The sequence below is a fragment of the Phascolarctos cinereus genome, unplaced genomic scaffold (assembly GCF_003287225.1).
Source record: "Phascolarctos cinereus isolate Bilbo 61053 unplaced genomic scaffold, phaCin_HiC Scaffold_5;HRSCAF=322, whole genome shotgun sequence".
Classification (NCBI taxonomy): domain Eukaryota; kingdom Metazoa; phylum Chordata; class Mammalia; order Diprotodontia; family Phascolarctidae; genus Phascolarctos; species Phascolarctos cinereus.
This window is the reverse complement of record NW_027555958.1, coordinates 444,068,016-444,095,985: the sequence shown is the minus strand read 5'-3', so window position 1 is coordinate 444,095,985 and position 27,970 is coordinate 444,068,016. Positions and strand designations below refer to the sequence as shown.

The 27,970-nt window shown below is 38.4% G+C and overlaps 2 protein-coding genes across 8 annotated transcripts in view; both read right to left on the bottom strand.

The window, feature by feature from the left end:
- Window positions 1-241, bottom strand: part of LOC110200206 (BTB/POZ domain-containing protein 8) — a 110,481-nt gene extending 110,240 nt beyond the window's left edge. For both annotated transcript variants that reach the window (XM_020975430.2, XM_020975431.2), the window contains exon 1: window positions 82-241. In XM_020975430.2, coding sequence (XP_020831089.1) covers window positions 82-145 — 64 coding nt within the window. In that variant the 5' untranslated portion in view covers window positions 146-241. The remainder of the gene's footprint in view (window positions 1-81) is intronic.
- On the bottom strand, window positions 232-27,689 carry LOC110200210 (BTB/POZ domain-containing protein 8). 6 transcript variants are annotated; one of them, XM_078156576.1, is made up of 4 exons: window positions 27,278-27,685; window positions 24,703-24,900; window positions 3,045-3,075; window positions 232-321 (listed from the first exon to the last, which is right to left on the bottom strand). In XM_078156576.1, the coding sequence occupies exons 1-4, from the start codon at window positions 27,400-27,402 to the stop codon at window positions 283-285; spliced, it is 393 nt and encodes a 130-aa protein (XP_078012702.1). In that variant the 5' UTR covers window positions 27,403-27,685; the 3' UTR covers window positions 232-282. The 6 variants fall into 6 exon arrangements, with proteins under 6 accessions (XP_078012702.1, XP_078012704.1, XP_078012703.1 ...); XM_078156578.1 differs by lacking the exons at window positions 232-321; window positions 3,045-3,075 and adding an exon at window positions 6,066-6,186; XM_078156577.1 differs by lacking the exons at window positions 232-321; window positions 3,045-3,075 and adding an exon at window positions 14,009-15,286.
- Between the last annotated feature and the right edge of the window lie 281 nt (window positions 27,690-27,970).

The window sequence follows — 27,970 nt, the reverse complement described above, 5'->3', positions numbered from 1 at the left end:
AAATTATGTTAGAATGTATTCTCATGTCAATATAATTGAGATAATCCACCAAAAAGCCCCACCTATAAAATCGAGTTGTACCCATTATCACTGGTTTCTTCTGGAACTTCACATTCAGTGAGACAGGAACCAACCAAACTTCCATCTTGAAGCTCTGTCAAACCACTCTGGGCAGTGACTGACCATCCATCACTTTTGGCATGCTTTCCAGAATGTACATCAGCACTTGGGGTTTCCTGCTGCAACCTGAACCCAGGCACCTTCTTTCTCAGGATTTCTTCTTCATAGTTTTTTATGTTTCTGTCTGATGAATATACAACTCTGTGATAAAACAAAAGATATACAAGTTTTCATTAAAGACAATACTTTTGAAAATTTCCAACAGACTGTGTTTCTAACATTATTTCACTGCAGCAAAATTTTGGTAACATTGATTAAGTGAGGGAAGGCCAATGTGAAATAGAATATTTTAAAAGAAATGTAATTTCAGCAGTTTCAGATAATGAAGAAGGGTCAGCGTGGTATAGAGCAGACAGCACCAGCCTAAGAGCTGAGAAGCCCCAGTCTAGCAGGGAATATTCTGCTAAAAAGTCCCTCTGCTCCTGTGGGTCAGGGTTGCAGCAGGATGTTGGTGATAATAGTGAAGGCGATAATGATAGGTGATGTTTATACTGCTCTTCAAGGTTTGCAAAATCCTTGTATACAGTATCTCATTTGAGTTTTACATCAACCCTGTGAAGTAGATGCATACTCATTTTTTAGAAACTTGTAAGGGATAATACACATGAGGTGGGATCTGAATGCAGATATATCATGCTCTCTCTCAAATGGAGCAAAAAAGCAAGTGCTTTTAAAATGAAGGAGTTGAACTAGTTAATTTCTGAGGTCTTAACTCTGAAATTCAATGATCAATCACTAAGTCTTTATTAAGCATCTATTGTATTCAAGGCACTGAATTAGATGCTGGGAATACAGGTACAAAGAATAAAATAATTCTTACAATGAGCTTACATTCTGATATGACAACAAGTACATATCAAAATATATACAGCATAAAAACAAAAATAATACATACACGTAAAGTAGTTAAACACATTGCAGTCTGGCAAGAAGACCACTGGAGGGGGGAGGAAAGGCTTCATGAAGATGATGTGTGAACATCTTTTGAAAAAATTTTTTTTGAGTGAAAATTGATGTATAAGCATCTTAAAGAAAAAGAGGGATTCTCTGAGGCAAAGATTAGGATGGAGTAAATTCCAATTAAGTAAACAGATCATCATAAAGGGATGGATACTGGAGATAGAGTAAAGTGTAAGAAGAAAGCCAATTTGGCTGGCTTACAGAACACAAGAAAGGGAATGATGTCCAATGAGGCTAGAAAAGTTGGGGCTAGGTTGTATAGGGCTACATAAGCCAAAGAGAGGAGTTTATATTTTATTCTAGAGAACATATGAAATCACTGGAATTGAATGAGTAGCAAACTCACAGTCTCTTTGCACTTAGGGAAAATAAATTTGGCAAAAGTATACAGGATGGACTGGAATGGTGAAAGACTTGAGGAAATGAGACCACTTAGAAGGCTGTGACAATAGTCCCTTTGAAGTAGAATTTGCAAATAAACTATCATAAAGCCTAAGGCAAAGACTATCAGGAGAAAGCAGATCACTTTCCCAATACGTGCTTCCAAAACCTTGAAATACTTTAAGCATACAAAAACACGTTACACAGAAAATAAAACTTCGCTTCAAAAATACTTTGTTTGAACGTTAATCATGTTCTGTTGATTTGGCTTGAGAATCAGATTTCTAGTTCTTATGCTTAGCAAAATGGGTCAAGACAATAGTTACACACATAGAAGTACACTGAGATCAGCCTTTGCTTTCCCAAAGTGAGAGCATTTCATCATGAGAAACTGTTTCTGTTAGGCTGCCTCTGATATCAATTGCAGGTAAGCCAACTCCAGTCATCATTTCCTTATCAGGCATACTGGTCTCTACCGATTCAACTAGTTTATTCCTTTTTTCTGGACCTCCTACAGGTTTTCTCTGCCTTATTAATATGTGAGAAGCAAACAATCCCCCAAAGTAGGACCGTTATTTTCCTACTGCCAGTGATACAGAAAAATGTTTTTAGTTACTTCTGTTCAGTAGCCTCCGTAAATTCTTTATGTTTAGGGAGTCCTGGACCACCTCACACCAGTTTCCCTGTACCAGATACAGTGTTATCAACAGGGAATCTGATACAATGGAGGATTCCCTAGGTTACTACTACCAAAAATCCAAATTGTGGGTCTCCTTTAGGGATGGCATAATCGCCCTTTATTAAACCATATTTATTATATCTTGTGCTGTTTTATAAGTTTACAAATCAACTGTCATTCTGCTCTGGTGCTTTCTCAGTTCTAACATTAAGCTATAACTCTCAGGACTGCTTTGTTTTTCCTCTTTAAACTATCCAAACCTCACAAATGCTGGACTAACACCAGATAATATTACTTTCTAGTAAACCAAAGGAGTCAGAGTTGTCCCTTATATTATTTGGAGTTGAATTTTCATTAAAAGACAAGAGCAAGTTCTATGTCTTATCACCTCTTTTTTGAGTTATCTATGGAGTTGTTCTATAAGGTATCTTCACAGTAAAATTAAGTAATTCACACATGCTCAAAAGTAACCATATAAAAGGAGTAGTTTTAAATGTTACTGTCAAGAAGGAACAATGTGAAGAAATTTATCTGGATTAAAGTGCCATAAATTACATAAATTATTAAAAATTATCAGCTTTTACATTTAAAACAAGTATTAATTTTGCCATTCTTTCAGTATAATTTTCAGTATTTTATTTTAATGAAGTCATATTTCAATATGCTTCACCAACAAAGAATTACTTGAACTGGCAACCCACCGATCTGAATTTATTAACTTTTAGATACTTTGAAAAGGGGTTTAAAAGAGGAAAGAGGGTGGAAAAAAGAACATGGAAAGAAAAAGAAGGAAAAGCTTATTAAAAGCATTTGAAAAATAAACTAAGGAGGTGACAAAACTTACCAAACTGCACCTAGGATCAGGGGTGGCTATCCTGGAAAGAGCAGCAGAAATCATTTTTGGTTTATGGTCTTTAAATTAGATTTGCAGACTAAGAAAACAAAATAACTGTTAGTTGTTTTTCTGGACAACATATTCTTGCCTTACATCCCCTTCCCCTGTGTATTTTAGGATTAGCATCTGCTTACTACTATGCTGATATAAATACGTGGGATAAAGATAGGGACTGGATTTATTGGTATATCTTTCACCAGTACAGGTCAGCACCTTCTACCTTCTTTGCAGCTCAGTCTTAAGCACTGAGAGGGTAAGTGCTTTGCCCACAATCACATAAGCCAGCATTTGCCAGAAATGAGACTTGAACCCAAGTCTTCCTAGATCTAAGGCTGACTCTACATTGACTGTGCCATACTGTTTCTCACAAAGAGATATATCCATCAAGTGTAAAAATCTACACCTACACTATGCACATATAGCAGGGGCTTAATTAATGTCTGTTGAATTGGACTGAAATCTGGAAATTAACAGTGGGAAAAAAAACTAGAAAGATTAAAACAAAAAATCAAGGTCAGAACAAGAATCCTGAACCATACTTGACCATTAGTAGTTGTTGCTGTGAAGTCATTTTTCTGCTGTGTCCAACTCTCTGGTGACCCTATTTGGGGTTTTCGTGGCAAAAATACTGAAGTGGTTTGCCATTTCCTTCTCCAGCTCATTTTACAAATGACGAAACTGAGGCAAACAGTTAACTGACCTACCTAGGTCACACAGCTAGTAAGTGAGGGCTGGATTTGAACTCTGATCTTCCTGACTTCAGGCCCAATACTCTATCTACTAGATATTTAATTTCATCCACAGGGGTATTCCTTTTACTAGCATAAGTCACAAGCCCTCTGCATCTCATCCTATGGATTCTTAGCTGTATCTTTCCACAAATTCCATAATCCATTCAGCACTTTGGAAGTCCTCCTCTTTTTTCCAAGATCTCAGGAGATACCACCACCACCAATAATAACAATAATAATTAGCATTTATGTAGTGCTTCAACATTTGAAAAGTGCTTTGTAAATATTATCTCATTTGATCCTCATAACAACCCTAGGAGGGAGGTGCTATTATTATCCCCATTTTATAGATGAGGAAACTGAGACAGAGGTTCAGTGACTTGCTCAAGTCCCACAGCTATTAAATGTCTTGGGCCAGATCTCAACTCAAGTTTTTTTGCCTCCTGGTCCCGAATCCTAACAATTGTACCTGCTTCCATTAAGTCAAAGCAAGCTCTCTAGCTGTTGGATTTTACTCTCATTTGATGACAGATCCATTTCTTCTTCTGGTCAACCATATGCCAATAACTTTTCAACTCCCTCTCATGGGCAAGTTCATCATTTATAACACATCAATTTGAAAATTATCACTACCACCTGAGGCATCCACAATTTTTTACTGTCCTAGGACTGTGGCAGTCCACTATCTTCAGTCTTACGACATCACTAAATAATATCCACATAAAACATTACGCAAACTTTAGAGAACCATATAAATGTTAGCTCACAGCCTTGTTTCACTCCACTGGTGACTAGGAAAGCATGAGAGCATTGTCCATTATCCAGACTTTTTAGCATGATGTTTTCAGCCATTTTGTCAAATGCTTTCAATGAAGAAGAACACGGCATCAAGGTCAGCTACCGCACTGATGATAAATTCTTCAACTGGAAAAGGCTATAAGCCAAGACCAAAGTGGAGGGAGTGCTGGTGCACGATTTTCTGTTTGCAGATGATTGTGCACTCAATGCGGCCTCTGAAGCTGAGATGCAACAAAGCATGGATCAATTCTCTGTTGCCTGGCCTAATTCTGTTCCAACAATTAACACCAAGAAAACTCAGGTGTTCCATCAGCCACCATCACACCATCCATATGTGCAACCATTGGTTGCAGCAAATGGAGAAGTTTTGAATCCTGTGGATAAGTTTACTTACCTTTGTAGTATACTATCCAGGGATGTACACATTGATAATGAGGTTGATGCATTGCCAGAGCTAGCTCAGTTTGGGAAGCTCCAAAGGAAAGTATGGGAAAGAAGTATTAGACTGACTACCAAACTGAAGGTCTATAGAGTCATTGTGCTGACCTCATTGTTGTATGCCTGTGAAACCTGGACAGTACGCCAGCACCATGCCAGGAAATGGAATTGCTTCCATTTCTATTGTCTTAGGAAGATTCTGAAGATCACCTGGCAGGATCAGATACTAGACACTGAGGCCCTTTCTCAAACTAAACTGCCAAGCATTCAAACTCTGTTTCAGAGAGCGCAATTCTAATGGGCTAGCCACACTGTTCAAATGCAAAATGTACTCTTATCAAAAAAGACTATTTTGTGGAGAATTCACACAAAGCAAGTGTTCACCTGGTGGTCAGAAGAAGCAATACAAGGACACTCTCAAGAACTTTGGAACTGACTTTGTGACGTTGGAGACGCAGACACAGGACTGCTCAGCGTGTCATGCCCACGTGAGAGAAGGTGCTATCCTCTAGGAGCAAAGCAGAATTGAAACAGCTCAACGGAAATGCAGGATGTGAAAATTCAGAGAAACCACCCCAAACGTTCACCTGGACTATTTGTGCCTGGCCTGTGGTAGAGCCTTCCAAGCTCCGAGCTCATACAGGTCTGCTCAGCCACAGTCGGGCACACTGAAATTTGACTCTAGCAGAGTGAAGTCATTTTGGTCCTCTTTGAGAATGAAGGACAACAACCAATCAAATAAACGTTAGCTATTATCATGACCAGAAGAATGTTAAAAATGTGTGTGTGTGTGTGAGCTCTGTTTGTTTTTTGAGGAGATTTGGCATCAAGCAGTTAAGTGATTAAAAGCACCGTATAATTCTATCAGCTCAGTCCAACCCAATCTCCTTTACTCCCCACTAAATTCTAAGTTCATCTCATTTTCCACCAAGAAAGCCTGTCCCAGATATATACTTCCTGACTGGCTAACTAACTTGACTTGCTGGCCATGTTGCTCCATGTCACGAACTGCGTAATATGCATTTAATTCACCTTGTTCCTTCTGAAGTGGAGGTTTACTTCAACTCTCTGGGCCTATTTTCTCATCTTTAGAGGAGATGTACTTCTTAGAGACAGGTAGGTGCCTAGTGGATAAAGCACTGGGTCTGAGTGAAGAAGTCCTGAATTTAATCAGTCAACATTTATTAAGCAGCCGTGTGCTGAGCAGTATGCTGTGCTATAGATACAAATACAGACAAAAAACAGTTCCCACCCTCAAGAAGATTACAATTTAATCCAGCCTTTCTAGCTATATAACTCGGACAAATCATTTAACTTCTATTTGCTTCAGTTTCCTGTCTGTAAAATGGGTATAACAGCACCTACTTCCTGGGATTACTGTGAGAATCAAATAAGAAGACATTTGCAATGCACTTAGCACAATGCTAGCACAGAGCAGGTGCTACATGAATGCTAGCTATCATTTAGCTATTATTATTACCTCTAGAGTGAGGAGTTTGGAATGAGTGACCTCTACCATCCCTTTCAGCACTAACTCTACCATCACTTATAATGGAGCTAGGAATATTTGTCCAGTCTTCTAATATTTCAAGGGTTAGCATGTAAAAAAGGGATTGATATTGACAAACTGTAATGTATCCAAAAGAAGACAATCAAGATGCTGAAGGGAACATATAGAGACCATCCTACACGAGGACCAGGAAAAGGAAATGGGAATGGTTAGTTTGGAGAAGAAACTTGGGCTGGTGATGGGTGGACAGATAACTTTCTCTGAATAACTGAAGAGATGTCACATAGCAGATTAGATTTGTTCCACTTTGGCCCAAAGGGAAGAGCTAGAAACAATGCATAAAAGCTGCAAACAGGCATGTTTAGGCTTGGTGTAAAGAAAAAAACTCTTAACTCAATGTATTGTTCAGAAGCAAAATGAGCTGTCTTGGGAGGTAGTTAAATATTTAATCAGAGGCTGAAAGATCACTGCTCAGGAATGGTGTAGGTATGAGTTAAACTAGTTGATATGTGAGGTTTCTTCCAACTGTGACTAAATCTATGTTATTTCAGAGAGCAGAACTAGAACAAATGGAAAGAGGGAAATCGTTAACAAGGAGGCAGATTTTAGGCTCAATATAAAGAACTTGGTTAAACATATAGGAATAAACAAGGATTCCTGAAGTCATCAATTAAGGTACTCTGTGTGCCACCTGCTACCAACAAAATAGGCAGATCAATCACTTACTAGATTAAAGTTCTAGGGAATTTCCGAGGCACAAAACAGTGTAGGCACCAGCAGTACCTGTTTTACGTACACTTGGATGGTTTCCCTTTAAGGAGGCTGGGAGACCACCTGTGGGCTCTGGGAACTAGGGCCTAAATTACGTGGCCCCTTGAAGTACAAGACTCAGCCAATGGGGAACTGGTGGTCTAAAGGTTTCAGCTGAGTTGCCATTTACTGGCGTTAAAGCCAAGGGAGTTGGCCTTCATGTGAATTGCATTAGGAACTGTATCCTTTTTAAGCTTAGCAAAGTTATCTTTACTGTATTTTTTTTTTGCTTTTTTAGGCAATTAGGGTTAAGTGACTTGCCCAGGGTCACACAGCTAGTGTCAAGTGTTTGGTCTCAGGCCGGATTTGAACTCAGGTCCTCCTGACTTCAGGGCTGGTGCTCTATCCACTGCGCCACCTAGCTGCCCCATCTTTACTGTATTTTATGGCCCTTGAGTTCTTCACTGCACCCTAACTCCTAGCCTGAATCACTGGAGTACCCAGAACTAATCCTGATCCAGAATAGTTATCAGGCCAAGGATGATACAGCAAGCTAAATAACGTCAGAGAAGGGAGACTTGAATTCAGGTCTTCCTCACTCCTGAGTCCAGCATGATATGCTATGCTACCCCTGCCTCATTCATACTAGATACTTAATAAAGATCTGCTGAATTGAATAAAAGCTAAAGCTATCTAAAAAAATGGGATAAAATGCCTGATTAGAAAAGATCTATCATTGGAGCTTTTCAAACACTAGACAATGATGTGAAAAAGGCTCCCCCCTCAGCAGGTAAGAGTTGGATTTGTTGACCACTACAACCCTTTTTCCTCTGAGATTTTTAGTAAATGTCATTTTATTCAAACCATCTCTTCTCTCTGTGGCCTTGCACGGGCTCCTCAAGTCAGGCACCCACTTCCTCTTTACCACCTGTCAGAGTCCCTTGTTTCCTTTCAGGCTCAGCTCAGGTGCCACTTCCAATGCCAGGCTTTTCTTACTGCTCCCAGCTGCAAGCTCCCTCTCCATTAGCAAAAACTTTTTTTCTGTTCTGTTTCCTTATTTTTTTTGCATTGTTTTCCCCAATAGAATTTTAAGAATGAGAAAGTTTCATTTTTGTTCTTCTATCACCAGAAGCTAGTACAGAGACTGGCACACAGTAGGTACTTAATAACTGTTTTTCAAATTTAAAGTGAAATATACATAATGATCAATCATCATTTCAGAAGATGATAATGACATGATTCAGATCTTTGGGTAAAAGTTCACTTTCAGACCAGCCAATGTGTGAATTTGTTTTGCTTCCATAGAAATATTTGTTACAAGGTAAGGGTTCTATTTGGGGAAAGATGAAAATTGTTAAGTAGTAATAGTGACCAAAAAAAGAAAAGAAAAGAGGCAGCGAGGTGATGCAGTGGACAGAGCACCAGCCCTGGAGTCAGGAGGACCTGAGTTCAAAGTCGGGCTCATACACACAACACTGACTAGCTGTGTGACTCTGGGCAAGTCACTTAACCCCAACTGCCTCACGTTTTAAAAAAAGAAAAAAAAAGGAAAGAAACAGTATCAATGTAATCACTTAAAAATACACAGAAGAGAACAGCAGAAAGTTCAGAATAAAAGACAGACAAGCAGGGCAGTTTTGTTATTCTTATGTTAAGCTCAATCAACATAAAAAAAACCAAATTATGTAATGGAAGTTCACAGCTCCACATATAAACCTTTTTCCACTCTTTTTGTGGAATGTTCATATCTGTTATGCTTGATAAATTGATTAAAAAAAGAAATTTAATTTGACCAATCTCTTATAATATTGTGAATTTCACTGAGCACATTTTGTAGTGTTCCTGGTCTCAATGCAATTAATATGTCAAATGTGAAAAGGAACATTTGGAAAATTTGAAATCAACAGGCAATCCTTCTCTTTGGACTCTACCCAAGACATTTTTCATGACACTGGGGAGCATATCTCCTTGTTTTATAATCTGTTTGATGTCAGTGCTTATCAAACCACTCCTAGCTGTTGTTCTGTCTTTCCTCCATTCTTCTTGTAGCTAAATTCCTTCAGAAAGCCAACTAAAATCAATGCTTCTACTTCCTTTCCTCTCATTCTTGTAATTCTCTGCAGTTTATAGTCTAACCTCATCATTCAAATAAAACTGCTCTCTTCAAAGTTACCAACGATCTCTTAACTACCAAATCTGATGGACTTTTTCTCAATTCTCATCCTTCTTGACCTCTCTGCAGCCTTTGACACAGTACCTTTCTCTCTAGGTTGTCATGACACCCTCTCTCTCCTGGTTCTCCTCCTACCTCACTGACCATTCCTTTTCAGTATTTCAGTATTCAGTTAGATTTTCATCAAAGTCCCTCCCACTAACAATGAGTGCCCCCAGCACTCTGTCATAGATCCTTTTATCTTTTCCTTTTACACGATTTTACTTGGTGATCTCACTCATTGATCCTCTATACAAAAGTGATTCTCTACTTATCCAGCCCTTACCTCTCTCCTGACCTCTAATCTCACATCTCCAACTGCCCTTGGACATCTTGAACAAGATGTCCTGCAGATATCTTAAATTCAACAATCACAAAAATGAACTCATTATCTTTCCTCCCCTTTTCTTAACTTCCCTATTACCTTCAAGAACACCACCGAGACCTTACTCTCTTTTACTAGCCATATCCAATCAGCTGCCAAGTCCTGTGCATTCATAGCCCCTCCTCTATACAACCCCCTGGAGCAGGCCCTAATCACCTCATACCCAGATTATTGCAACGGTTTTCTGACTGGTCACCCTGTCTCTTCTCACTCCATTCACTTGTCAAACTAACCTTCCTAAAGTATGTATCTGACCGTGTCAATAAACTCCAATGGTTACCTCCAGGATCAAATATAAAATTGTGTTTGTTTCTTAAAGCCCTTCAAACATCTGAGTTTTCCAGGCTTCTTATCTCTCGCTCCCATCCACGTATTCTGTAATTCAGAAACACCAGCTCCTTCCTGTTCCTCATAAAAGACACTGCATCTCCCAGCTTTATACATTGTCACAGGCTGTCCCTCATGCTTGGAATCTCTTCCTTCAGCTCTCAGCCCAATCCCACCTTTTGGAAGGGTTTTTCATAGTCTTTAACACTAGTGCCTTCCTTCTGTTATTATCTCTAATTACTCCTGCATATATATCTTAAGTGCACATAATTGTCTACTTACTGTCTCCCCCATCAGACTGTGAGCTTCTTGAGAACTAGGATTATTTTTTCCCTTTCTTTGTATCCTCAGCACTTATTACAGTGACTCCTACATAGTAGGTGATATACATATACACAGGCAAAATATAACAAATGCTTGTTGACTTGACTAAAAGTCCCCCTGTAGCTGTATACAAAATGTTGTCATCACATAATTTCAATCTTAAATGTGGGAGACACCTGTTCTGAGAAACATTAAGAATGCACTTTGTTCTACTAAGTTAAAATATTTTTAACAATGTTTGATAAATTCAAAAGCCACAACTTTTGGGGTAAGAATTCATTATTTGGCAAAAAGTACCAGAAAGCTTGAAGACAACCTGGCAGAAAATAGGTTAAAATCAGGATCTTGTACCATACAGCACAATAAGTTCCAAAAGGACAAATGATCTAGATATATAAAGGTCACGTAATAAACAAAATAGAGAAACAGAAAAGAAACCACCTTTAACAACTTTGGATGTCTGGACAACCTTGGATGGGTTCCTAATCAGACAAGCGATAGAAAGGATCATAGAAGATAAAAATAATTTTGATCACACAAAATTTAAAAATTATAGCACAACGTCAATGAAGTTAGAATTGAAAAGAAACCATTAAAGGAGAAAAATCTTTACAGTATATTCTCTGTCCATGAGATCCAGGACATATATGGAACTGGCACATCACTCAGCGAACAAGCATTCGTTTAGCACCGTGTGCCAGGTACACAAATACAAAGAGACCATCTCTACTCACAAAGAGCTAACATTCTAGTCAGGGATGCAAGGACATCTATAAAAACTACATGCTATAACACTTCTTGCCTGCTAGGTTTTCAAGACAAAGGGAGGTAGCCTCTGTCTTTTCTGGTATGGACACAGCCCCAAGGCTCCTACGGGCTCACATAGACAGATATAGGCAATAGTCCTCCCTCAGAATGATCTGCAATGCCCCCATCACCCAGACTTAACTCAATGAGCCCACCCTATTCTAACACACCTGATGATACCTAAATTGCAGCCATAATGCCTAGGAAGAATTAACCCAACTCTAGAGGGCCTGCACTGGAAATCCAACCCTACTTAGTGACAACAAGTATCATACACAGAAATTCAAAGTAGAGCTGGAACAAAAGCCCAGGTCTCCCAACTCCTGTCTAATGTCATTGCCATTGTACCAAAGTGCCTCCCAAAGAGGTTGTGACGAAGTGGCTTTACATCTACTTTAAAATATTACAGTGATCTCTTTTAAAGACCAGTGTCTAATGTAAAGGAGCAAGGACATCCTTCATCTACTGGGGAATGAATAAACAAGATATGGTATATAAAAGTGATGGAATACTACTGTGCTATAAGAAATGATGAAGGGAATTGCTCCAGAAAACCGGAAATACTTATATAAACTGATGCAAATTAAAGTGGGCCGAAGCAACAAACAATTTATGCAATAATGAGAATATGATAAAGACAAACAACTTTGAAAGACTTAGGAACTACGATCAACACAGGGACCAAGCACGATTCCAGAGCACTTAATTTCCGTATCAGCATAGCAAACATCCCGAATGCTTCCCCCAGGTCAGAAGCCTGCCAGAATCGATATACTGATCCTGTCTCCCTCAGCTCTAACACTCAGGGGTTTAAAGTAATTTTGGCATCCAAGCATGAAACATGCTGCCCACCTCCTGACAGAGATGTGATGGCCTCAAAGAGCAGACTGAGATATATTCTATCTGAACACAGCTGATGTATGTATCCGTTTTGCTGAACTATACGTGTTTGAAACGGGTTTTGCTTTTCTTACTTTCACAACAGGGGGTGGGAAGGAGGAAGCAGAAGGGAGAGAAGGCAGATCTTCATTTGAAAATAAATAATTTTCTAATGGTAGCTGGTGAGGAGGTGAAAAAGAGAAAGTTACATGATAAATTTGTTGTATATTTAAAAGGAATAGCAAGTTGTACATAATAGATCTGCAGTTTCAAGTGCAATCCTCTTTTTTTCTATTCTGCTTTGTTATGGAAATGTTTGTGTTATTTCTTAAGTTCAGAATAAAAAAATTTTTAGATTAAAAAAACTACATGCTATAAATATAAAGTGAATACTAATATGAAATAATTTGGCAAGGAGCATACTAGAAGCTGGAGTGTTAAGAAAGCTTCACAAGGAAGATGGTGCCTGAACCGCATCTTAAAGCAAGAAAAGGAATCTGTGAGGCAGAGGCAAGAAAGGAATAAATTGCAGGCAGGTGGGCCAGTCAGTACCAAGATACAAGACAAGAGTTTCACACGTGAGAAACAGAGAAGGCCAGTTTGGTTGTATCAAAAAATGGGGTCTGGGGGAGGGTGAGGATTCCGAAAGCTAAGAAAATTGGTTGTAGCCAAACAGTATAGCATTTTAAAAGCTAAGCAGAATAAAAAGAATCAGAAGAATAATTTCTACAACAGGAAAGACTTGAAAACGAAGGGAGAACCATCACTTTGGAATAGCTGAGTAAATTATGGTATTTGAATAGAATGAAATATAATTTTACTGCAAGAAATTATGAAAGAGTTTCAGAGAAACCTAGGAATATCTGTATGAACTGTTGCAGAGGGAAGTGAGCAAAATAGGAGAATAAAATGATTTATACGGTAACCACAACATTATTACAAAAAATAATTCTGAGCCATTTAAGACTATGACCACTGCAGTGACCAACTGCAGTTCCAGAGGGCTGATGGTGCAGCATGAGAGATGTATTTTTACAGATGGGAAACATGGGCTTATTTCACTTACAGTTATGCTTATTTAATACAGGGATTGTGTTTTTCTTTTTCTGCACAAGGGTGAGGGGGCAAGCAATAGTGTAACCAAAAAAAAAAACCAAGGAAAAGAAAAAAAGGCATTACAAGCGTTTTTTTGAAATGAAGAGATGGAAAGGAAGTTTAGGAGGAAGGAGAAAAATAGGATAACTTTAAAAGTAACATGGTAAGTTATATGCATTTAAAGGAAAAAGTTGGATACAAAGCGTTTTGTGGTTTTACATAAGATTCTCATTTTCTGTTCACATGTTTTTGGCATTTATTAAATTCAGAATAAAAAGTACTTTAAAAAAAACAAATAACAGACATGGCTAGATTTTATATTCACAATCCCTACTAGTCAGCTAAGTAACCTAAGAATTGTCTGCTTAAAAATTAGTTCGCAAAAAATTGGCAAAGATGCATTTGTGTTGACTAATTCTGCTGAACTGCTTTTCTGTTTTCTTTCTTTTTTTATGATAAGAGATAGTTACTTGAGTAGAAGAGGGGAAAAGGATATATTAGGAAATGAAGTAGGTTGAGCCAATATAATAAAAATGACAATAACTACATAAATTAACTTATTTATTCAGTGCTATACCAATTAAATTTCCAAAGGAACATTTTATAGAGCTAGAAAAGCTATTAACAAAACTCTATAGAGAAATAAAAGGTCAAGAATCTCAAGGGTATGGGAGAGAAAAATTAATTTTAAAAATACTTATGTGAAATTTTTAAAATAAAAAAGCAAATCAAGGTGATTTAAAAGCAAAAAATTATCAATAAAAATATGACCCAAAAAAGACAGAAGTCTATAAAAGCCTACCTAATTCTCTTAGGTTTTCATTAATAACTTCATGAAAGTGTACTACTCTCAAAGAATTCATAGCAATGAAAGTAAACATGGGTACACAGTTGCTGATGTCTTGTTAAAAACCTCAATGTACGACGCATGCCATGCTAAATCCACCACATCATCATGATCTACCAGTCTATTTGTTTGCTTGTTTTTTGAGGAAGGAGAACAGGTCTGTGATTTCAGTGGTGTAAGGAATCAACCTCTTGCGACTCTGGCCAAGAGATGAACTGCTTTGTCTCTGTGTCAGAGGTGAGACTTGAACTGAGATCTTGCTGAGTCTGAGGCCAGGCCACTATGGCTACTCTCTCAATACCAGGCTAGTGACCTTCTCCAAAAAATAAATGTTCTTCATAGCTGGGTTGGTTGTATTTTTTTTGGGGGGGGGGAGGCAGTGAAGAGCACGGAGGCGATCAGGGTTAGGTGACTTGCCCAGGATCAAACAGCCAGTATGTGTCTGAGGCAGGATTTAAACTCAGGTGCTTCTGTCTCCAGGGCTGTTCCTCTATCCACTGCTCCACCTAGCTGCTCCTAATGGCTGGCTCTTGCTGTTTGTCCTCCATTCTCAAAAAGGACCCTGACATCAGGAAGATGAAGTCATGATTTTCGAGTGAACTGGATTTAAGGGAGGTAGGGCTGTGCAGTCACCAGCATCACTCTCTCCTCCGGAGCCACCTGGGTCCAGCGGCAAGCTCTGACCACCCAAAAACCCTTCCTTTAATGATACATTCTAAAACGTTGCCTAGAAGAAGAGGCAAGTTCTTTTGTTTCAGACTCACTCTTCCCTGCTTCTAAAATCAGAAAAACATTTCCCTTTCTTCAGTCCTGAGACACCTCTCCAATGTCCACAATCTTTGAAAGATGACTGTCTAATCATACTGACCTCTTCTTTCAGTACCCTAGGCTACAGCTTGTCTGCACCTGGGGAACCTTAAGTCACTGAGGGCTGCCTTCTCACCACCTTTTCTTGGCTTTCTAGACTCCGTAACCACTTTAACCATTTTTGTCCTATACTTCTCATTGTAAAGGTTTTTCACCTTTGCAAAGAAAACAGAATTGAGTAGTTCTCCTTTTTCTCCATTATCCATCCTGTTTCACGTATCCTGTGAAAGAAGCAATATCTGCCATGGTTAGATCAGTTTTTCCTTAAATGGTACAGAAACCAAACTTAAGACTAATTGGCTCATCCACACTGAAGTAACTGATTATACAAGTATGCTAATTTGGGTCGAGTATCCTGTCAAGTTCTTAAAAGAATTTCTATACAGCAGTTGGTGCTTAAACTGTAACGATTTTACGACAATACCCTTTCTATGTTCATCCTGAGCACTGCAAGATGAGGTAACCCAGCAAAACTGAGTGTGATCAATGAGGGGGGAAAAAATTGACATTCAATGACACAGAGGAATTTAATGCATTCTTGAGAAGCCAGAGCTAAACAGAAAAGGTGACTTTCAAATACAAGACTCAAGAGAAGCATGAAAAAGTAAATGAAAAGTAATAAGGGGCTTATTAAAGTTGAACTGTTTATATTCCTACATGAAAAGATGATATTTGTAACTCATGAGACCTTTCTCATTATTAGAGTAGCTGGAAGGAATATATTTTTATATATATGTGTGTATATATGTGTGTGTGTATACATATACATAAAGAGAGAGAGACAAAGACAGAGCGCACAGGGTGAGCTGAATATGAAGGGATGATATCTAAAAAATAAAATTAAGGAATGAAAGAGGAATGTACTGGGAGAAGGAGAAAGGGAGAGGTAGAATGGGGTAAACTATCTCACACACAAGAGGCAAGAAAAAGCTTTAACAGTGGAGAGGAAGAGGGGGGAGGTGAAAGGGAATGTGTGAACTTTACTCTCATGGATCTGGGTTAAGGAGGGAAGAACATACACACTCAATTAGGTATGGAAATCTATCTTATCCTATAGGAAAGTAGGTGAGAAGGGGATAAGAGAGGGAGGAATGATAGAAAGGAGGGCAGATGAGGGGAGGGGATAATCAGAAGCAAACACTTTTGAAGAGGTCAGGGACAAAGGAGAGAATAGAATAAACAGAGGACTAGATAGGATGGAGGAAAATGTAGTAGTCTTTCACAACATGACTATTATGGAATTGTCTTGCATGGCTAAACATGTACAACCTATACTGAACTGCATGCCTTCTCAATGAGGTTGGATGGGGAGGGAGGAGGGGAGAGAATTTGGAACTCAAGGTTTTAAAAACAAATGTTAAAAATTGTTTCTACATGTAAGTGGGAAATAAGATACACGGGCAATGGGGTACAGAAATCTATCTTATCCTACAGGAAAACAGAAGGGGAAGGGTAAAGAGAAGAAGGCGGGGAGGTGATAGAAGGGAGAGCAGACTGGGGGAAGGGGTAATCAGAATGCATGCTGTCACATGGTCGGGGGAAGGCAGGGATAGTGAAAAAATCTGGAACTCAAAATCTTCTGGAAGTGAATGTTGAAAACTAAAAATAAATAAATACATTGAAAAAAAACCCCAACGTTTGTTGCCTCTGGGTTTGAGATAATTCCGACTACTCTGATTCACTGATCCCAGGACACTCCATCTTGCCATTTAACTATGACTTTTGTCTTTTAGTTTACTTTATGACAAGACTATCAATAGGGATATGGTTGTTACTCCAGTTGTGTGTACATTAGATGGCTGCTGGATCAAATGTTAACAAGAGACAGTGGTCAAAATGATATTTGTAGGCGACATACAAACTCTGTGACTTCTAGCGTCTTCTAACCCCTTTACTACAATTCCTCTGCCATCACTGGGGGAAAACAGGACTTCACATAATGAAAGGTCATTTTGTTTTTATCCATTTCATGGGCCAATAAAATGAAAAAATTTTTCTCATCTAGGAATCAGCACTTTGATAACGCTTTGCATACGTCCACCACGTTGGTCCTTAATTGGCCAACGTGGCTTGCTACCCGGTTAGTATCTGAAACCTGTAGGAGCTTGTGTTGTGCTTGCACAGTTTTCAAGAATCAAGTTCATCTTCACACTACATGAATCATGTGAATAAGACTTTTATAGGAAAAGCTAAACTTAGCTACTGAAAAATATTAAAATTTCTATACTTAAATGTTTTTCCTTTACAAATTTCAGAAGTTAGAGCTTCCAGAGGCTTCCAAAGCTTAGTTACAGAGAAAGAATAAACACTGTTAACAGGGAAAATTTGTAGGATAACAGAACTTTAAGTCCTATATGAAGTCACACTAGTTTTCTATGAAAATTTTCTATGAAATTTTCAATGCTAAGGTAAACTTTTTCCCCCAACAGGGAAAAGATTAATTATGGTAAAATATTATTTTTCTAGAATGAGCTGAGACCAAGCTAATCCCAGAAAGATTACCAAAAGAAAAGGATTTATATTCAGTGTTTCAGGATAAGGTATTCTTGGTTGCAAGACTTTGTCTTTTGCCTTTCGGAATACTGTACTCCAAGATTTTGTTTCTACTTTATAATAGTAACTACCAGGTCTTGTGTTATCCTGACCATTAGTTCCTTGATACACGCATTCTTTCTTTCTGCCTACTTGAAGTATTTTTTCTTTGACTTGGAAGTTCTGAATTTTGACGATGATGTTTCTGGGAGTTTTCATTAGAAGTTTCTTTCAAGAAGTCCCACCTCTGAAACACTGCAGCTGTATTACTTGGGCAAAGCACTTAACCTCTCAGGGCTCTAAGCACTCACTCTCTGAGATTATGAGTTAAAAAGAAGGTGCCAACCTACAAGTGTAGAGGGAGTTTCCTCATCTGGGAATTCCTTCTATGAAGGATATCACAGGTCTGGTCCCGACAGTTTAGGAGATGATCAGTAGAATCTTCCTATTTTCATTTTGCTCTCTGGTTTTAGTAAATTGAGGCAATTTTCACTCTTTATATCTTGAGACAGGGTACCTAATTTTTTTGTTGTTGTTGTTCCTAGTTTTCAGATATTCCAATATACTTAAATTCTCTCTCCTTGATCTTTTTTCCAGGTCATTTTTTTTATAGTAGATAACTTACATTTTTTCTATTTTTAAAAGTTGTTTTATTTTAGAATGATGAAACAGTAGAATGGATTAGGTACACAATATACAATAGTAAATTGCCAAGCTTTTGGGGTAAGAACTCACTATTCAACAAAAATTGCTAGGAAAGTTGGAGAGCAGTCTGGCAGAAAGAAACTAGGTACAGAACAACATTTCACAATGCATATCAAAATGAGGTAAAAAAAGGTACACGATTTACACATAAAGGATGACATCATAAGCAAATTAGGGGACCATGGCAAAATTTACCTGTCAGATCTATGGGAAATGGTAGAGTTTATGACCAAATAAAAGATAGAAGGGATCACAAGAAGTCAAAAGGATTACTTTGATTACATGAAATTGAAAAGTTTTGCACCAAAAAAGCCAAGGCAGTCAAAATTAGAAGACAAGCAGTAAACTGGGGGAAAATGTTTACAGCAAGTTTCTCTGATAAAGGCCTCGTTTCTCAAATATATAATTGAGCCAAATTCATAAAAATAAGAGTCATTTCCCAACTGACAAAAGATCAAAGGATATGAATAGGCAGTTTTCAAAGAAGAAATCAAAGTTATCAATAGTCACATGAAAATATGTTCTAAATCACCATTGCTTATAAAGAAATGGACATCAAAAGAACTCTGAGGACATCTTACACCTATCATACTGGCTAACATTATAGAAAAGGAAAATCATAAATGCTGAAGGGGATGCAGAAAAACAAGTACAGTAATACATTGTTGATGGAGTTGTAAACTGGCCCAACCATTCTAGAGAACAATTTGGAACTATGCCCAATGGGCTACAAAGCTTTGCATAACCTTTGGCCCAGTAATACCCCTACTAGGACTGTATCCAAAGAGATTAAAGAAGAAAAGGACCCATTTATACAAAAATACAGCAGTTCTTTTTGTGGTGGCAAAGAATTAGAAATTGAGGGGATGCCCATCAATTGGGAAATGGCTGAACAAGTTGTATATGACAGTGATGAAATACTATTATGATATAAGAAATGATGAGCAAGATGGTTTCTGAAAAACCGGGGAAGACTTATATGAACTGATGCAAACTGCAAACTGATGCAGAACCAGAACACTGTATATAGTAACAGCGGTATTGTAAGGATGATCAATGGTGAAAGACTTAGCCACTCTTAACAATACAATGATCCAAGATAATTCCAAAACACTCATGATGAACAGTGCTATCCACCTCCAAAGAGAAGACTGATAAACTCCAAGTGCAGATCAAAGCATACTTTTTTCGCTTACTTTCCGTTTCTTGCTTCTTCTGTTTTTGTAACGTAACTAATATGGAAATATATTGTACATGACTTCACATATACAATGGGCTTCATATTTTTTGCCTTCTTGATGGGTGAGGGGAGGCTGGAGGGAAAGAATTTGGAACTCAACATTTTTTGTTAAAAATAAATTAAAAAAAAATTTTTTTTAGTATTTCTTGCTTTATGAAGTCACTGAGTGCTGTTTGGCCCATTCTAATTTTCCAGCTTCTGTTCTGAGCTCCTGATTTTCTCCTTCCAATTCTGTTCTCCTGGACTCTTATTTCATTCTATTTATAATTCTATTTTTTCTATCTTACTTCATGTCTTCTGGTACTTACTTGTGTAGTCCTTATGGCTAACCTACTTTTTTTTAAATCTGATGTACTACTTATTACAGTTTTTGTAGAATTACTCTTTTCTTCTTAGTTTATCTCTTAAGCATCTCTTAACCCACAGTATTTCTTCCTAGGGTTTGGTGTCTTATGCTATTTACTAACACCTCCAAACTTCACTTCCTGATGGGGACTTCCTCACACTCCTGAATGAAGTGGTCAGGCCCCGTTCGACCTTAGCCTCGGTTTCATTGGCTCCTGTTGCTGGCTTCTCCCTCCTCAGGTGGGTCTGCACTCAGAGTGCTGGTAGATCAGAGCTCTATGCTCTTCTTGCCCCCCTGAACATCTTCAGGCCAATGCTGCAGTCTTCCAGACTTGCTGGGGCAGCCCTGATGATGGCACTGCTCCAGGGTTTCAGCCTGTTTACCTGTACTGGAGATGGCTTTTGGACGTGGCAATACCATCCTTCCAGCACCTGTGGTTCTGACTGTATTTACACATAGTCTTGGGATATTTGGAGCACACTGAGTATTTCTCGTGTTCCTTGATCACTGTTCAATCTGGTTCGCTTTTAGATCATTGCTAGGCTCCTCTGTGACCTTTTTTTATAGCGATCTTAACCAGAAATCTCATAATCATTTTGAATTAACCTTACTCTGTTGAAAATCCTTTTGCCTGAAAGATCTCAACTTCCTGTCAATTTATTTTCTTTTGGTAATAATCTTTCTGGGATAATCTTGATCCCAGACCATTCCATAAAAACTATATTTCATTGGTATAATTCAAAATAATGCTACTGATAAGTAATTCAATAATGTCTTTTAACTCAAAGGGCAACTATTATATATACTTTTAGTTCACATTTTTGTTATTTCTTTCAAATAATTTAAAATATTTCCTCTAAGCTGCATTTTGGCAGTATGTCAGTCTTGCCTTTCTTCTCATGAATTGTGCTCTGTACAATATATTGCAAACTGGAATATTTAAGACCAAACTCTTTTCATGTATTTCATACTCTAACCCTTAAAAGAATCAGTTACTCTAAATCTGTGATCTTTTAATACATATAATATTAAAGTCTATAATCAACAGACTGGAATGTGCAATATAGACTGAAATACAGATGTTCAGAAGAGAACTCAAAAAGGGATATAGACAAGCAACCAAAAATAAGACAGAAAATTGCTATTATGACAAATTAATACAAATAATAAGAACCCAATCTATTATAGACACACAAATTATTTTTCCTAGGGAAAAACAGAAAATAAAATAGGTTCATATTCTAAATTTATCAATACGATGGTCACCCACTCCCATTAGTTTGTTCTTGTTTCTTGGTTAGTTTTTTTTTTTTAACTATTCTTGAGTTGCCTTGCAAAATTCTATAACAACAGGGTAAATTCCATTTGAGTCCAGAATCTTTAAGGAGTACTGGGTGATAGGTTACATTACCAATATGGATAAAATTATTTTGTAGATGGTCCATATTATATTTCTTTTTTTTTTTTTTGGTGAGGCAATTGGGGTTAAGTGACTTGCCCAGAGTCACACAGCTAGTCAGTGTTATGTTTCTGAGGCCAGATTTGGCCTCAATTTTACTACTTCCAATTTATTTTCAAAGTTATAAATGAATATTTAAATTGGACCATATTAATTAAAAATATAATTTAAGATAAGCTTACATCACACAATAAAGAATCAAAAGTAACAGAATTGTTTGACCTGGGACCAACAGCACTATTTGGCCAACTAAGAATCACACAGACATGTGTAAAATACTGCAGATTAAAAGCTATCAGTATTTGAATTAATGAGCTTTTGTTATAATGCTATTTGTCCCCAAAATTTAGGCTATATTCTTCATGCAGTCTCATCACATAACAATATCTATATTAAGAGGCAGCCTGGCCTCCTGTAAACAGAGGACTGGCCTTGGAACCAAGAAACCTGGATTCAATTCCTGCCTCTGACCTATACTAGCTATGTGACCCTCAGTAAGTCACTCGACTTCTCAGTACCCCAGGCACCTCTTTAAGACTAAATTATAGACGAGTTACCCAGTTATAATGGTAAAACTGTCAGCAATGGGAATTCCTGACTGACAAACCACACAAGTGGGCTCATCTTCACACACACACACACACACACACACACACACACACACACACACACACAATTTTGTCCTCCAGTTAAAGCTTTATAAATTACTTTTCCCATGGATAAATGCTATTACAACTAGAATCTAACTATTGTAATCTAAGGAACTAGACTTAACTATTTTGTGTCCCCAGAGTAATCCTAAAAAAAGATTAATAACAATATATTCCAGCATAATTTAAGAAATTAAGCCTGACAAACATAATTTTGTTAATAATGTTACAGTATTCCAATAAAAACAGCTAATTTCCCAAATTATGAATGTGGAACTATCTTTAGTTTTTTAAAAAATTTAAACAGCCCTTCTAGCCTTCTCAGTTAACATAATCTGAACTTAAATTACTCATGTATACAATACATACTCTTCCTGGCTAGAAGGAATGCAAGTTAGAATTCTTGAAACCTAATCCTGTTACCTCTGACAAAGGATCACTTAACTCCAATTTATTACTTCTTCCTGAATAAAAGAAAAAGTAACTAACATTTCACATTGGTGATACACAAACTAATAAAGCACTTAAAAATAAAACTATGTGAGAAAATTTACCATTTTTATACATGTATAAAAATAAAAATGTTGGTTTTCTATATGTACCTTTTTTAGCCTTTTTCTGCTTCAGATACATTCCTCAAGCATAATTAATTTGCATTTATTTTGATAGATGTTGGAATTGTTTGGTAAACTATGTACATTCTAGCTTTTCCTTGGAGAGCTTGATATACTCTAAAGATTGAATTGTCTTCCAATGAAAACTGGGAAGTTGAGAACAAATACTATGGAGTAAAAGCACTGAGTGTATTATTATTCAAATTCTTAGAAAATCACATTTGAAGATATTATTAAAGAATGGCATCTATAAAAATTTTGGCTATATGCAAAGATAAGCTTTACAAGGTACCATATTTCATAAGTACTGCAAAAAATGAGAAGCAGTTATCAGTAGGGTACAATGGAATAGTTAATTTCAAAAAATTAAAAAATGTTCAGCATCAAATATGGCCTTATATAAGGTAAGGAATCTTCTCTATAAATTGGTAAAGTTATGCTATCATGTATACATAGCCTCAAATCTGAAAAAGGCCCAAGAGATCATTTAATTCAACTCGTGTCACATTAGAGATTAAACAAACAACGGAGAAATTAATGGATTTGCCCAAGATCACTCAGCTAAGTTAGTCAGAACTACAATTAGCACCCACACCCAAGTATCTCAAATCTCTTGGCCCAGAGCTCTTTATGCAATATGACAATACTCATAAAACCACACACACACACAAATTTCTAATGTTAGGTTTTAACACAACACAAAAAAGAATTATTAAAAAATAAAAAGCTATACATTTTTTCCTGCCTCATAAGTTTAAATAAAGTTAATCAGTCCCAAACAATTTCTTTTAAACTGATACCCAGCACCTACAGGAATCTGAAATAATAATAATTACTCATTTTAATGGCCTACTAGTGTGTGCAAATTAAAAGCAAGTTTGCATATTAAAAATATTTTGATCCAAATTTAAAGATGAACTGACAAAGAAAAAAGGCTAATATTTCCTACCACATAAGCCTGAAAAACAACTTTTAAAAAATCATATTTGAGTTCAAAAATAAATTTTGTCATGCTATTCTTACACATGGAAATGGATAGAATTAGGTAACTCTTGACCTATTTTCATGACAGCTTGAGAGAAAAATCTAAAGTAATAAGAAAATATAGATTACTTTTATAAATTTATAATTTATAAATTACATTTATAAATCCCATTGGAAAGTTGACCAACTCAAGAGTTCAAAGTGAAGAGCAAGAATTTGGGTTACTATATATTTTAAGTCTATTTATCCAAAAAAGTCACTAAAGACATAGAATTTGGATAAACAGAAGCAGGTAAATAACTATATGCAGCGACTAAATTACATCTATAATTCCTTTAAGACCCCAAAATCACACAAAAATACAAATCACACCCAACTGCTATTTCTGCTGAATAAATAAAAACTGAGTTTTGTCAAATATGTCAAATAACACTTTGATAAACAAATAACAAAAGAGGTTTCAGTTCCATATCTGTTATTCATGGCGGGGGGGGGGGAGGAGAAAGGGAGGCATCTTTAAAACAGCACTGATTTCCTTGCTTTTGGGAAAAGGGGAAAAAAAACTAGTAGTAAATGGTATTTTCAATTAGTTATCAAATTCCCTGAAAAAATAATGAAGTGTTTTCTGGTTGATTATTTTTAAAGTCCTGAGAATTTCCATACAGAAATCTCTAAACATTTCTTAAAACATATTCTTTAGAGAGTAAGAGTCAAAATTCCTATCAGTTTACTTCCTTTTTTATAGTTTAAGAAGTTACCCAAACTACTAAAAGCCAATTATATTCACTTCTTAAATCATTCTTTTCTAAGTCAATTTTATACAAACTATAAGGAAAAGAATCAGTTACATATCTGTAAATGTTTATAATTTAAGCTTAAAGTTCTAAATCTCAAGATAAAAAAAGATTATAGTTGTATCATTTAAGCTGTCAGAATACATATCAAGACTTATCTTTTTGCTCTGCCAAAATCACTATTGCTTCACCTACGTTAACGTGACTTAAAATTTAATTAAATGTAAATAAAATGAGCATTAAAAAAACCATGAAATTAAACAATGTTTAAAGCAAAGCATAAAATGAGTAGAGACTGGGAAAACATACTTACTGTAAAAATGTCCTAAATTCTGAAGGTTCGAAGTTTTCCACAGCAACAGGAACATGGTTCTCCCCCTTATTTAATGTTTTTCCAATAGTGTGAAAATAGAAGTCTGGAACTCTTGCTAAAAGCACAGCTTTGTGAGCTTTGAACAACGTAGGACCTATACAAAAAGTGACATCTGTATGGATTTCTTCTCTTAGAAGCCTGTTAAGGATAGGAATCATAATTCGATTACTTTTAAATTTTAATATGCCAAATATTGGTCTTGTTTTTCTTTCATAAATGACAACAGGTAAATTCATTTTCAACCTAATATATAAAAATACATTCATCCAAAGAGGAGTTATTTCTATCTAATTCAACTGTAGAAACTTGGCACAATCTTTCCTCAGAAATGAAATTTTCATCTTAGAATACACAAAGATGATTCCACTAAAATAACAGCTAGGGAATTCTTAAAAGGAGTGTCTTATGTTTAAATTTGTTGCTAGATGAGTGTCAGTCACATATAATACCGACATTCTCTGCTTAATTTTAAATTCCCTCCGTTATCTCTAAATTTTGCACTCCTGATAAGAACTTCAGTGCAACTTCTTACAGGTTTCTATCTAAAAACATAATGCTAACATAGTAATGACAACAGTAATATACAGCTAAAGTCACACTGAAATTGAAAAAGAAAAAAGCAGTAAAGCCAAATGCAAAAAATCTAGGTCTTTAAAGGTCCAATGGTTTAAACAAAATTATAATGGTTTAATATAGAAAAATCGACTCAATGAATTTTCCAGATTTAAAATTCTGATTCTTAATCATCAAAAACTGTCTGAAATTAAAGATTCATTAAAAAGGCTCCAACAACAATATTAAGTCTCATGCTTTTCCTTTGCCCCAGAAGTGCCACTGTGATGTTTTTACTAACTATTGAATAAGTTATCCTCATTGCAAAAGTGTTTTGCCATTTCTCAGGTGTGGTTACACTGAGGACCAAATAATTATTCTGACGTACAATCAATACCTAAGTTTAAAACTAGTAGTACAAGAGTCTTTATTATATCGCTGCCTCTTAAAGTAAACTTTTATCTTACATCTTACAATAAGTGTTCAATAAACAAATATCTGTTGAATAAATTCACTACATAAATACCAAATAATCTTCATGGCACTATGTTCATACCATGAGACTGAATACTCTCAACAGACTTCTGTACTGCAATAATGCAAAGTACCATTCACACTAGTATAAAGCATAGCGACAACTGGAGAATTCATTATCATGGAAACCTATTTGTTACTTTATAAACAGGATAAATACTTTTTATGTAAGCTTTTGCAACACTGTGTCAAAACTACTGTTAGAAGCTTCTTCTATAGTATTACATATTCTGATTACTCAGTAAACCACATAAAACTTTTCGAATATTCCATTTACTTTCTCAGGGACAAAAGGCTATGTTGTTTCTAACTATGACCCCATTTGGGGTTTCCTTGGCAGAGATCCTAGAGTGGTTAGCCGTTTCCTTCTCCAGCTCATTTTACAGATGAGGAAACTGAGGAAAACGGGGTGAAGTGACTTGCCCTGAGTCACCCAGCTAGTAAGTGTCTGAGGCCACACTTGAACTCAGGTGGGCGAATCTTTTCCCTTTCCAGGCCCAGCGGCCCGTACGCTATGGCGCCACCTAGCGGCCCTTCGACAAAAGCCGCTTCATTCAGCGAGGACAGGTACACATACGGTGGTTTTACTTTAAAAACTCCGCTTCGGGGCTAATTTAGCCTTGAAACCCGTCTGCCCTTCGCTTCCCCACAGGGAGAAGTCTAGCTCTCGGGGTCCCGTTCTGACCCCGCCTGCCCTGCAGCCGCACGAGGCGAGGGCCGCCGGTAGCGAGACGAGAGGCTCCAGCACACAGGTCCTCTCTCGGGGCCTCGGCTCCTTTAGGTTCCGGTCTGAATGGCGTCGACGCGAGGTGAGGGGCACGCGCTGCGTCACCGGTGACAGCTAACAATCTGCGGGGGGAGACCGACTTGGTGTGAGGGTCGTGGCCGCCTGTGCCCCCCTGGACCTGGACAGCGATCACGTACTCTCGCCTGCCGGGCTCAGCCAGTGCTCCTCCCGCGCCCGGAGAAGACCCCGAAGCAGAGACACAGCCGGGCACCCCAGTCTGTAAACTGGGGGTGATGACAGCACCCTCCGAGCACAAAAGGAGGTCCTGTAAAGCATCGTGTGGGGGCTAGCCTTTCGGGACTGCACACTGGAGCATCGCCGGCGTAGCAGTCGGAGTCGCACGAAAAACTCCCTTCGGCTCAGAACATTCTACATGCGAGCCTTCTTCAGGTCACTTTGTCGCTTTCCCAAAGGGCCGCATTCTCAGGATCACGGCCCTACACCTGAAGCAGCAGCGAGTTAGGTCACTTTTCTCTAGCTAACCCATCACCACCGGGCTCACGCTTGGTAAGGACGGAGCCCCGCCAGCCCAGGGCCCCGGACGGCCCTTTAACCCCCGCCCAGGGCCGGGGTCCCAGCCGGGGGTGCGCCTGCGCATGCTCCGGGCCGCAGAGGGCCCACCCCGCCCCCGTGGCCTCCTACCTAAGGAGATCTTGGCTCAGCTGCTCCGACACCTTGGCCCGAAGCCGGCGACGCTCGGCCACCCCCTTCTTGCAGGCCCCCGGGGGGCCCCGAGGGCCCGCGCCGCCCGCCCCGCACCGCGCCATGACTCCAGGCTGGGCGTCGCGACCCCGAGCCGCGCGCCGGCTCCTAGGCCACCTGAAGAAAGAGGGAGTTTCCGGTCAAACCCCCGGATGCTGCTGCCCGGGCGGTGTAAACACTCCCTAAAACCAGCGAGGGAAGGGGCCACCTGGGTTGCTATTAGTAGTCGGTCCCTTACTCCTAGCGGCCCGGGTGAGGAACCTCGCCGCCCGACTGTTCGGTGGACAGCGGCCTCACGTGATTCTCCCCTCGGGCCGTGCTAGCGCAAGCGTATTAACTTTGTTTACCTTCGCCTGGGAGCGCCCCGGGGCTCGGGGTGGGATCCGAGCGGAGGCGTCTCCCTATTGGTCGACGTGTAAATCGTTTCCGTTAGCGAGCCAGTGAGGCGCGTGCCTCGGAGCCGTTTGCCCCGCCCCCCGGGGCGAGAGGAGGAGTCTGCACGTGCTGCGTCCCGCGGGAGGGATGCGGCGGCTACAAGGGAGTCACGTGGGCCGAGAGTACTGACTCATAAAGCAGGGGTGTAGGGAGAAAAAAAATAAAGCAGGGTACCCTCGAGTGTAAGCGTGCAGCCCA